Consider the following 12,771-nt stretch of genomic DNA (forward strand, 5'->3'; position numbering starts at 1 on the left):
TTGTGTGAGGTCACAGTAACCTTTGACCACCAACTTCAGTTCATCAGTTCATCCTCCAGTCCAAGTGGACATTAGTGCCAAATTTGAAGAAATGCGAAGCGTTCCTGACATATGCATTCCCAAGAATGGACGGAGGGCACCGAGAAGAGCTTTTGATCGGGGCCAGTGTTTCCTGTAGGATTTGTTTTAGCAGTGGGGGCAGGCCCGTCCGAGCTCTAGTGTGGAAGCATTTACTGTGTTTTAGGGGTTATAAGGTGCCAATCATTAACTGCATTCTCCCCCAGTTTGAATCCAGTCGAGGACCTTTATTGCTTTATCTCCGTGCCTCATTTCCTGTCATCTCTCTAATGTTGCTAAATAATAAAGGCATGAAATCCCCAATAACAATAAGTGTATCGAGAAAAGAACCATACAGTATATTCTGGACAATACATTTGACAAAAAAGTTTAAACACAAAATCTAATAGTTTTTTGAGAATCAATACAATATCAACAAAATATCGCCATAATCAAGTGTATTGATATTTTCTTACACCCCTACTATATGTTTAGAGTGAAGAAGCTCATCAATAGCAATCCACAGGAAGACTGAATGTTATTAATGGAACTAAACTCAGCTGTAAATTCTGTAGTAGTTAGAGACAATAAAGAGAGGTGGCAGTGAAGTCTGACCTGGTGAGTATCTCATGACAGACAGCTGCTCGTTCCCATCAGTGGACTCAGAGACCACCTCTCTGGTCAGCAGGTCCAGGACCAGCCACCTGTTAGTGTTACAGGGGGATGGGAGAGGTTCATCAGGACTACAGGTAGAGATTCATCACAGCAGGAGGCCCTTTGTTACAATTACGTTTATTAAAGCCATATTGTATCATATTCCACATTGATATCAACCTTGTGCCTGCATGTTAAAGCTGCACTAATCAATATTTCTATATGTGTAATGTAAAAGGAGTCACTCATATTGATACAGGGAATTGTCGACCTGTCTACAGTTGCTCTCAGCACTACAGAGATTTCTAGCTTCTCTTAGCTTACTGTTTTCAGCAGGCACTTGTTTTCAGCTGTCTGATAAAGACACTGTACACTACCTGCTCAGCATCAAACAGCAGACAGACACAGAGACTAGCTGATGAACACAGTGGAGTCAATGTCTGGCTCTTTATCTGCTAAATGCTCTCTCAGGAGATGTTGGAGACCAAAACAGAGTTAAAAAAAAGTGATGGGGATGATATGTCACATGTTGTCTCCACAGCAATGCGTCTGGCGTTGGTTGCTTCGTGCTGTTGGCTGATGGGGTCATTTGTAAACGGCGGGCTAGTTAGCATCATGGAGTCAATGGTCCCAATAAAATATAGGAACATTGCACATAGTAACATTATTCTAAATATGTAGCCATTTATTTTCCAGCGTTCAGTCACGCCCAGGATGACAGCAACAGGATCATTTGACGGCCACTGGTGTCACTGTTAAGAGCCATTTCTAAAAGTTACATACAGAACCTTTGAAAATGATTTTTATGTCCTGTACCTTTTGGTAAATGTTTATACTGTGCATTTCTTTTTTACAATGTCTTCCATTATCTTGTGTAAGTACTTTCAGTTCATAAATGTAATAGTGCTGGGACTTATATTACCTTCCTGTGCTGAGGCCAACTGAAACCACTGATCCATTAGGGCAGAAACCAGCACACAAGCCATACTCCTGTCAGAGACATACAGGACAAGTTAACAGTATGTGTTAGTCTTTGAAGTTGAAAAATATCTCAATTGTAAATACGTTCAGTGTGTGAAGGACGATGAGGACCAGGGAGTCCTACCTCCAGGGTAATGCACCAGTCCAGCTTGTGTTCTTCTGTGTTCCACAAACACACCTGCCTGTCATGACCACAGGTGAGGAAGATGTTCTGAGAGGGGTGTGTGGCCAGCCCCCACATCTCATCTACATGGCCCTGAGACACACACACACACACACACACACACACACACACACACACACACACACACACACACACACACACACACACACACACACACACACACACACACACACAAAAAGTGAAAGAACAAATCAGTTTTCATCTTGTTCAGAATACAATAATGACATGAAGTGCTAAATACTACTTCATGTACTTTTGTAGGTACTATACTGTACATGGTATATTGTATTACAAGAACCAGATGTGAATGTCCCAAAAAGGCATGCAGGGTCCATTTGAAACATCTCATTACACATGGATGTATTATAGTGTCTCTGACCACACTGAAAAATCACCAGGGTCCTGTTCTTTGATAGCGATTAATTCTAGAAGTTAAAATAAGAGTGTTCGACAAACCATCTTAACTTCTAAAATCAAATGTTTTCTTTAAGTTCCTAAGCAGCACTTGAAGGTCCAGTGTGTAACATTTAGGAGGATCTACTGTCAGAAATGGAATATAATATTTAGTAGGTATGTTTTCATTAGTGTATAATCCTCTGAAAATAAGACTCATTGTGCTTTTAGTACCTTACAATGAGCTGTTTTTATCTACAGAGAGTGGGTCCTCTTCTGGCGAGGTCCACCATGTTTCTACAGTAGCCTAGAACAAACAAACCAAACCAAACCAAACCCGGGTTCTAGATAGGGAATTTCTCCTATGTTTCTCCTACACGCTTGGAAGGTTGAGCTGTATTCAAGTGGCTGCAATTTGCAACTTCACCACTAGATGACACTGAATCCTACACACCAGTCCTTTAAATCTTTAACTTAACTACAAAAAACGTAAATGTAACTTTATTTTTTTAGCTCCACTCCCAGTAAGTCTTTATGAATAACAGAATCATGTTGTTCCAATGAATATTACACTGTAACTTCTAGGATTCACTTCAGTCTTGTTTTTGTTTTAGACGTGAAAGTGGTTTTAGTTTCCCACGGATAAAAATCAAATGTGAGCAGGAAGCCAAATTCCAGTGGTCAGTAGAGACATCGCTGAAATGCATTCGGATGCCAGCTGTTGACTGCAATCTGTTGGATCTAAACAGACTAAGTAGATACTCAGGGCTGAACTAACATGTTAGGGGACCATGGGACAAAAATGAGCCTCTTACTCCCAGTCCTCTGTGCGAGTACAGAGCCCTTATTTTGAAGGACTGTCCTGTCCAAGTTTTCTGTGTCAGGTAGTTTGGGGTAATTTACTTACATACTTTTACATCTACGCGCAATAGAAACTGAACCAACAGAGGTTTTAAACTAGATTTTGACAAGTAGCTCTGCTAGACAGGGCCTCAAGTTGAGGTGAAAATGCAGGATTTAAAAATCACAATTGTTAAAATTTCCATGAAATCAAACCCAGTTTTTGATACTTTGCCATTTTCATTGCAAAAGCAATTTAAAGTATTTCAATTCCATAATTACCTCTCTCTATAGTAGTTCAATGACAATGGTGGAGTCTGCCATTCCTGCACTAGATTCACATAGCCTTCACATTATTCACAGGGATTATCAAGGAACAATGCAGCATGTAATCCAGTGTTATAGTCATTTTATCTCACTGTTAGCAGCCAAGCTGTTTTCTGTTCACTCTCTTTACACCACATGTATGCTAAAGCTAAAGAGAACAAAACATTGCACTGCTGCTGCTTTATACTAGGAGCGTTTAACTGGCAAAACACAAGGTGACTTTTATTAAGGAAACGCAATGTATTTGTCACTGATGTTAGCGCTGACCAAAAACAAGTCAGCAAAACAAGATAACATTTTTAGTCAGTGGCTCAGAGTATTGGAAGAGAGGAGCAGCCACAGCTGTTATACCATGTCCTACCGAATGAGGCTGAGTGAGCATCAATCAGTTTGATTGCATTGTTTTTTATTATAATGTCCTAACTGGCTAGCGCAGCAAGTATTTTTAATCCTGTCACTTGTATTGAAAAGGCTGAATCATCAACACTGATGAAGTTGAAATGAGGAATTATCAATATTAAACCTCCTCATTTAACTACAAAAACCTAAATAAGGTGGCAGCAGGCTGGAGGGAGATAGCCAGGGAGGTAAACATTTTTTGGAGTAGCCTCATCAAGGAAGATACCAAGTTCCCGCTTACTTGAGTGGCACTGGTTGCATATTTAAAAGATTTGGTGTAGACAGAGAACATCCGATTTTATGCAATGCAGAATGATAGTTGGGCACTCGCATGCTGTCATGGCCTGTGTCCACAGGGGACGCTTTTGGGCGCAAGGGGTTGTGCCACTTCCCAGCATTGGACACTTGTAGTCATATTGACCAACAAAAGGCAACACCCTTCTATTATATATATATACACTACCAGTCAAAAGTTTGGACACACCTTCTCATTTAATGTTTTTTCTTTATTTTCATGACTTTTTACATTGTAGATTCTCACTGAAGGCATCAAAACTATGAATGAACACATATGGAATTATATAATAAACAAAAAGTGTGAAATAACTCAAAACATTTTATATTTTAGATTCTTCAAAATAGCCACCCTCTGATTTGATTACTGCTTTGCACACTCTTGACATTCTCTCGATGAGCTTCATGAGGTAGGCACCTGAAATGGTTTTCCAACAGTCTTGAAGGACTTCCCAGAGATGCTGAGCACTTGTTGGCTCTTTTGCCTTCACTCTGTCTCGGTCCATCTCATCCCAAACCATCTCGATTGGGTTTAGGTCAGGTGACTGTGGAGGCCAGATCATCTGGCGCAGCACTCCATCACTCTCCTTCTTGGTCAAATAGCCCTTACACAGCCTGGAGGTGTGTTTGGGGTCATTGTCCTGTTGAAAAATAAATGATGGTCCAACTAAACGCAAACTGGATGGGATGGCATGATTTGAATCAATCCCCAACAGTGTCACCAGCAAAGCACCCCCACACCATCACACCTCCTCCTCCATGTTTCACGGTGGGAACCATGCATGTAGAGACCATCCGTTCACCTTTTCTGCGTCGCACAAAGACACGGCGGGTGGAACCAAAGATCTCAAATTTGGACTCATCAGACCAAAGCACAGATTTCCACTGGTCTAATGTCCATTCCTTGTGTTTCTTGGCCCAAACAAATCTCTTCTGCTTGTTGCTTTTCCTTAGTAGTGTTTTTGACCATAAAGGCCTGATTCGCGCAGTCTCCTCTGAACAGTTGATGTAGAGATGTGTCTGCTACTAGAACTCTGTGTGGCATTCATCTGGGCTCTAATCTGAGGTGCTGTTAACTTGCGATTTCTGAGGCTGGTGACTCGGATGAACTTATCCTCAGCAGCAGAGGTGACTCTTGGTCTTCCTTTCCTGGGGTGGTCCTCATGTGAGCCAGTTTCATTGTAGCGCTTGGTGGTTTTTGCAATTGCACTTGGGGACAAATTCCAAGTTTTTGCAATTTTCCGGACTGACTGACTTTCAGTTCTTAAAGTAATGATGGACTGTCGTTTCTTTTTACTTAGCTGATTGGTTCTTGCCATAATATGAATTCTAACAGTTGTCAAATAGGGCTGTCAGCTGTGTATCAACCTGACTTCTGCACAACACAACTGATGGTCCCAACCCCATTAAGAAATTCCACAAATGAACCCTGACAAGGCACACCTGTGAAGTGAAAACCATTTCAGGTGACTGAAGCTCATTGAGAGAAGGCCAAGGGTTTGCTGCGCTGTGGCTACTTTGAGGAATCTAAAATATGAAACATATTTAGAGTTATTTCACACTTTTTTGTTTACTACCTAATTCCATGTGTTCGTTCATAGTTTTGATGCCTTCAGTGAGAATCTACAATGTTTATAGTCATGAAAATAAAGAAAAACCATTAAATGAGAAGGTGTGTCCAAACTTTTGACTGGTAGTGTATATATATACTATATATATATATATACGACCAAACACTTTCTTGCTGCACCTGATTGGATGAATGATGCTGCTTAGGGATTTCAAACTGGACCAACATGGAAGCTCGTCTGGAAATTCTCACTTATATTACAAAAATAGTTTCAGGTTGTTATCACCATTCCTTTAATATTAGTAAAATACACACAAAATTGCTACAGGTAACAAGCATCCAAACACTTGACAATGCACAACTACATACCTGCACTATGGCCACAAATCCATCTGAGAATGTTCCTCTGAGGATGGCATTACGGGTTGTACCAACTAATAGTTCCTCTCCATCCACATCTGCAATGGTACGGACTGCGCCATATTTTTCTGGAATCTTGACAAACATTCACATTAATCAACGGGGTCTCTCCCTCTTATTTAAATGCAACTTCACAGAGCCCTCCACCAACAGCATTGCACACACATACAGCTGTGGTTCACCTCACACTCTCTTTCAGGTGCCAGATCGGCGCTCCAGCGGATGATCTTACGGTCTTTCCCTCCCCCGCTGAGCAGGGCGCCACCCTGAAGGGTGCACAGGGTGAACACGCTGCCCTCATGGGCCCTGGTCTGTCGCATGATCTGGAAGGTCTCTGTAGGATATGGAAGAAAAGTTGGTTTATCAGAGAGTATGGAGGTAGATGAGGGCCAACATTTTTGGCATTTTAAATACAGAAAACTGTAAATGAAAAGCAAAAAGATTTAAACAGAAAATTTAAGTATGAACCAATTAATGACAATGTAACTAAATCATATTAATTCTTGAAATTTGAATTGTTTATTTTCTAACTTCTTCTAGGCCAATATCATATTTTTCTTCAGCTGAGATTAAGTCTTCTTCAAATGTGGCGGATTGGCAGACAAGCAATTGAACAAAAAAATATAAATAAAATATGACTGGAAAAATTTTAAAACTATATTGTACATCAAAAGAATTTAAATAAATTCAAACAAATTTCAGAAATGAATTAAAAATGCACTTCCATATTCTAGTTTTTTACATAGTTTATATAACATATTTTTGTATATATTATCAATATTTTAATCACATTTTATTCTAGAATTATAAGATCAATTTGTCACCTTCGAGTTTTATCTAGTTTTGTTATTCAAACTGACAAGATATTTAACCTCGATAAGCTTCTTATTGACATTGGATTTGATATATTGATCTACCCTTGGCTCCTTTTCCCAGTGTTTTTACATCTGCAGCTGATTTCCCCCAGGTCAGGATGTTTCCTTCAGAGTCTCCAGTCAGAACATCTCCAGTCAGACTGAACACAAAGCACTGGATGAATTTGGGCTTCTTGTATTTCTGAAGAAACAAAACAAAAATAAAAACAGGAGATTGTTTTAAGAATAATAACTTGACCCATTGTTAGTATAGGTTTAAAAATAAATATTTGCTTTACTAGTGATAATAACATATTTCAAATCTACGTTAGTGAGTCCACTTCAAATCAGATTTACACCTCAGATTAGTCCAGATTGTTAATTTCTCGTTTAGACTCTTCTGAATCAATATGGTCTCAATTTTCACTTCTTTGTTTATACATCTTACTTCCCTCTTTGGCCTCAAACTGAGGAAGTTGCAAACTTCACTTTGTATTACTTACTCGTACACAGACAATACAGGAACTGAAGTCAATTAAAGGAAGCAGACAATTGGCAACATACTGTTTTTGCAGTCAGGATAAACTGACATTAAGTGTGTCTTACTCCAAAGATGCCTTGTTTCTTGGTGAACTGTCCCGTGCTGAGCGTCCAGAAGTAGACGTGGGATTTCCCACAGGTGATGATGTTGGTGCTGTCGCTGGGGTTAAACTCCACAGTGAACACAGCCTCGTTGGTACTCTGAAAACACAGTGACACACACAAACACATCTTTAGCACAATTACAATCTTAAAGCTGCAGTATAAAAATTACTTTGTTATATTTGCTGACACTTTCACTATATCCTGACAGCAGTACATGAGACAGATAATCTGTGAAACAATCAGGTTTGTCTGGCTCCTCGTAGTGCCCCTAATGGTATTTGCAACAATCCACCAGACGTGAATGAAAACAACCAATCAGAGCTGATTGTTGAGTGTCATTCCTATATTACTATAGCTGCACAAATCTATATTTATATAGAAACAATGGATCAAATGACTATGTGTAATGTGAAAGAGGTCACTTGATTTAATGAACCCACAAAGAATTATCATACAACCCTGCAGTTCCGATAAGCTCAGTGGGAACTACCTGTTCAGGACCAAACAACAAAGTGAAACATGTTAGTCGGAAAAACGTGATAGTGTGATAATGTATCAGATGTGTTTTCAGCTTGCTCCACTACCCAGAAGTGATAAAAAAAAAAAACATAAATCAAGATTGGTAGCTATTAAGCTGCAAGTCAAATTTGTGCAAGAACCCAAAGGAGAACTTTGAAGGATTTTTTTCTTGAGAGTTTTTTTTGCCACCATGCACAGACAACCAAACACAGTCCCAGTGGCAGGTCTTCAGTGACCATGTGTACAGTATGTACAGAAAGTACAGAAGCATCATTTCTACACAAAAAGCCCCATTCATGGCGGTGCTGTAAAGTGGCATATGGACTATTCCACTGCTGTGGAGAGGGAAGGGGGGTATAATTATCTTGTTCCTGTTGGATGAACTCGTATGTTTATACAGTGTGGGGCAGTGTTGGCCTGTCTACACTGAACCGTGTACGCTGGACGCTACGTTACACTAAACACAAGTTCTTGCACAAGCCCATTAAATTCTTGACTTAAGATGATATACAAGTTCAAACACCCACCTATGCATTCCCACTGCTGCATTAGAGAACACACACATACACACACGGACAAATTCACTGTATAAAATATTTACACTGTTGCCATGACAGCCGTGCTGAAATTGCTCTCAGGGAAGTTGAGGCATTTTGGGATAAGAGCCCATAAAAGCAGAGCAGAGACACCGCCATCTTTCCCCCCCTTAATCTCTCCAAACAGACCTCCTTTATAAAAAGCATCAACACATTGAGCATGCAGCCACACTGGGCATCTGGAGCTGCTGCAGCCTGGCTCATTCTCATGCTTTAACTTCAGTTGATAGATTGCATTATTTCAGTGTGGGTTACGAAGCCCTAGTGACTGATCATTTTGTAAATGTCAGATAACATAAACCCTTCTCAAATTGTGAAAACATGTCACCCTTAACCAGTCAGAACTGTAATAAAACCTGTTAAACCGTCCAACATTTAGGGAGAAAAGGGTGCTTTGTTGTTCATTCTCAGATGAGACATACAATACCAGTTTAATATCTTTGTGTGAGACTGAAAGTAGGGGGAAACTGCTAGCTAAATGTTTGGCCACTATACATTATCCTTTCTTAAAGGTCCAGTGTGTAACATTTAGGAGGATCTATTGCCAGAAATGGAATATAATATTTACCATCTGCAACTGTACTGCTAGTTGCCACTAAATCCTAAACACTGGTCCTTTAAAGGTTCTATATGTAACTTTCAGAAAACTGGTGTTAATAGTGGCCCTTAAGTGAACTGCAGTCAGCATGCACTCCGTACACAGTCCGTAGGCGCGAACAAGCATCATCCTGGACAAAGTGACATACACTGTACTAGATGCTGTAAAATAAATGATCATATTTAGAATAACATTACTATCTGCAATATCTATATTTTATCTGGACCATTGACTCCATGCTACTGACTAGCTTGCCGTTTACAAATCACCCAATCAGCCAACACCACCAAGCAACTAACGCCAGATACACACTGCACAACCAAGACAGTCAGCCGGACAACCCTAGCTTAGCTTAGGCTAGCTGAATGCCCCTGCCTCACATTGCTCTTGGCTAGCAGAAAGCAATCATTAGCTTTGTACCGTTACATCATTTATTGCGGGCTAAACTCAACACTGTTTGTCCTAATACATAAGGTAGTATAATAGTAGATGATGTTAACTGGTGAAGTCATTTGGCGAGCTAACATTAGCCAACTAACATATCCACTCAGATTGTATTTTGCTAGTGAGAACATTAGCAAGTAAGCAAGCCAAGGTTATGTTGCAACCCAGACACGCTGAATAACAACTGGCGCTGGCCGGCCAGCCAGATATGGATGGCGCTAGGAGACAGATAAAACCACAATATCAAAATATATTTTACAAGCTTTGCACCAATGTAAAACACTGGACTTTGTGTTGGACTGGTCACAGACATTAGGACACTCTATTTATAAGTTAATGTTAGCTAATGTTGCATACTGTTGACACTGTGAGGAAAGTGAGAAAGTAGGTACTGGGAGTTAGTGTAAACGTCACACACTTTGGATTTTCATGGAAAAACCAACCTGGATCCATACGTAGAAATGCATGAAAATCTGTTCACAGGCAACGGAGAAAGTTGGGGAAGGTCTCATTTTTTAAAGGGACATTGTGTAGGAATTTCTCCCATCTAGCGGTGATATTGTATGTTGCATTCAAACGAATAGTGCTCTCTAGAGCCTCGCGTTTTCAAATGCGTATTGCAACTACGGTAGCCGTTATGTACCAAGAAGCCTACCTGTCGAGGAGAAAGCAGGCAACTTCAGCGTCCCTTTCAAAGTCTTTCTCCTTCATTAGCTCTTTCAGGGCCCTTTTGCCTATTTCCCATGTCCTGTGGCTCGGCATAAGTATGATCCTCCATTATTAACTAAAGTGCAGTGACAAGCGCCTCTCACTGATCTCCTTCTCCGTTATAGCTGGTTTCAGTCACGTGACGCTGGCTCTGAACGAAAACGCGTTGTTAGCTAGACAGGTAGGCTAGTGCTGTTTGTCCCTCGCGGCGATTGTAGTTTTTCAAAATGGCGGAACGACATGGAAGCCTCCATGGACTTGCCCGTCCAATGTATATACACTTAAGAAATTCTTCGCTTACGAGGATAAGTCAGATCATTGGCAGAGGTAATTTTACACCAATGAGGACACATTTATGAATGAAGACATTGATTTTAGCAAATAAAATACTTTACACTACACAATGTCCCTTTAAGTTACGTTACGACACGTTCACTCATTGGCAATAAAAAGTGATTCATGAATTAATAAATATAAAGCTTCAGAATCTTGTTATGTCAGCTAAGATGAATGCAACTTTATAATACACAATATGAAGAATGTCAAGAGTATTTCTGCTTTGAATAAGAGTCGGTGATAGTAAGTAGCCTCATCATTGTAAAGGGTTGAAATTTCTTTATTACTAAGTCTGTTAGGTTCATTTACACCTGATATTAACTTTAACTGTTCGTTACCTTGACCTCTGCATACTTGGTCCCCTTGTTGCAGTCCCACACTGACAGCATGTGTTCATTAGAATCATCGATGACACATAGGAATGCTCCAGAATCCTGCGACATCAACAAATTAGGGCTGGTCAAACAAACAGAAAAATTCTGTATAATATACATTACATCTAATTCGTTAGAGAAATACTGCTGTCATTCACTAAACATTTCCAGTTGCTTCTACTTTTTCTTCTATGTTGACTTACAATCAATTAAACTGAACCATTCCTGCAAATTCTTCACAATAAAAGCCTACCAGGAAAGGAAAGTTTTGTTGTAAAACACCCATACAGGAAGTGTTTAGTCTCATTGACGGCAATATCAGCCTGTTTCAAATAAAGACCTGGTTCTTGCTGCAGTTCAGGTAAATCAATTGTTGGGGTTAATCATTTGTAAATAACGATTCGAAAACATACAGTTTGTTAAACTGCAATCAACTCACCGCAAAGGAAAATGCAACGGATCCCACTCCCCTCTGGAAAGTTCCCAGGCCAATCTGTTGCAGAGTGACCAGGGTAGTGGAGTCCCAGATATGAACACAAGGCTGCAGGGGCTAGTACACACACACAAAATTCACTTACATTTACCACAACCGATAGCTGTGTACAAAAACCTGCTATTTCAGGTTCAACAACTTTTTAATATCTTTTAGTGACTGGCTATATGCATCAGAATTAAAATGGAGCAAAATACTGAAAAAACATTAGAGGATCAAAGTGCATCAGACTGGTATCGCAGTAGTAGTCACCTTGCCATCTTTATCCACCCCTGCTGTCTGGCCAGATGCCACTCGCACCTTGTCAGGATGGAGGGTAAGACTGCGAGAAGAGCAAAAACAATTCAACTAAATAACAAGAAGGGGTTGAACATAGCTCTTGGACAAACATCTACTCAAATACATTGGCCAGTGGCGAAATGTCCATGTTGGAATTGTATCCACTATGGAAAAATGACAAGTGCATTCAGTTGTGGAATAAAGTGTAATGTATTTGGACAGTGAGGAAAGGTTTGGTTGTGTTGGCTCTGTACTCCAGCACACTGGATTTGAAACAAAACAATGACTAGGTGGTTTAAGTGCTGACTCCCTGCTTTTAATTTGAGGATGTTCACATCCAGTTCAGTTGATTAGGAATTAGAACCATTTTCAAATCAAATGAAAATAAGGTTGTACAAGATGTAATTTCTACCACTATGCAGTCTCTCCTGGTTAGGATTCCTTCAGTGTTCATGGTTCAGGAGGTTTCTGCTGGGAGCCCAATTATCCACAGAGGTTCCCTCCTCTCCAAAACAAACAGACCCGCTGATTAAAGCCAGTAAAATCACTGTTTCTCCTGTGCTGTCGGACAGACAAAGGTCGTCCCGGAGGGGCTGCGAGCCGAGCTGCTGCTAACGTTAGCTCAGCGTGTTTCTCTGATAACTTAAGATCCAGACGTCCGATGACTAAAATCCTTCATCTGGTTCAAATCTAGAGTTAAAAAGCACCAAGATCTAAACAGTGGATGGTAACAATGTGGCTTCAGACTGGATAAACAGTCAATGTATGACAGCTTCTGGCAGACAACCACAACGCTGATGCAGGCA

General features: G+C 40.2%; 1 protein-coding gene across 3 annotated transcripts in view; it reads right to left on the reverse strand.

Annotated features, from left to right (window-relative positions):
- eml3 (EMAP like 3) overlaps positions 1-12,771 on the reverse strand; it is a 59,602-nt gene that overhangs the window by 4,328 nt on the left and 42,503 nt on the right. For all 3 annotated transcript variants that reach the window (XM_051428532.1, XM_051428534.1, XM_051428533.1), the window contains 10 exons: positions 11,939-12,008; positions 11,633-11,743; positions 11,158-11,253; positions 7,580-7,714; positions 7,037-7,175; positions 6,302-6,453; positions 6,069-6,194; positions 1,817-1,948; positions 1,634-1,701; positions 673-761 (listed from right to left, as the gene is read on the reverse strand). In XM_051428532.1, the coding sequence (XP_051284492.1) occupies positions 673-761; positions 1,634-1,701; positions 1,817-1,948; positions 6,069-6,194; positions 6,302-6,453; positions 7,037-7,175; positions 7,580-7,714; positions 11,158-11,253; positions 11,633-11,743; positions 11,939-12,008 (1,118 nt within the window). The remainder of the gene's footprint in view (positions 1-672; positions 762-1,633; positions 1,702-1,816; positions 1,949-6,068; positions 6,195-6,301; positions 6,454-7,036; positions 7,176-7,579; positions 7,715-11,157; positions 11,254-11,632; positions 11,744-11,938; positions 12,009-12,771) is intronic.

The sequence above is a fragment of the Dicentrarchus labrax genome, unplaced genomic scaffold, assembly GCF_905237075.1.
Source record: "Dicentrarchus labrax unplaced genomic scaffold, dlabrax2021, whole genome shotgun sequence".
NCBI lineage: Eukaryota > Metazoa > Chordata > Actinopteri > Moronidae > Dicentrarchus > Dicentrarchus labrax.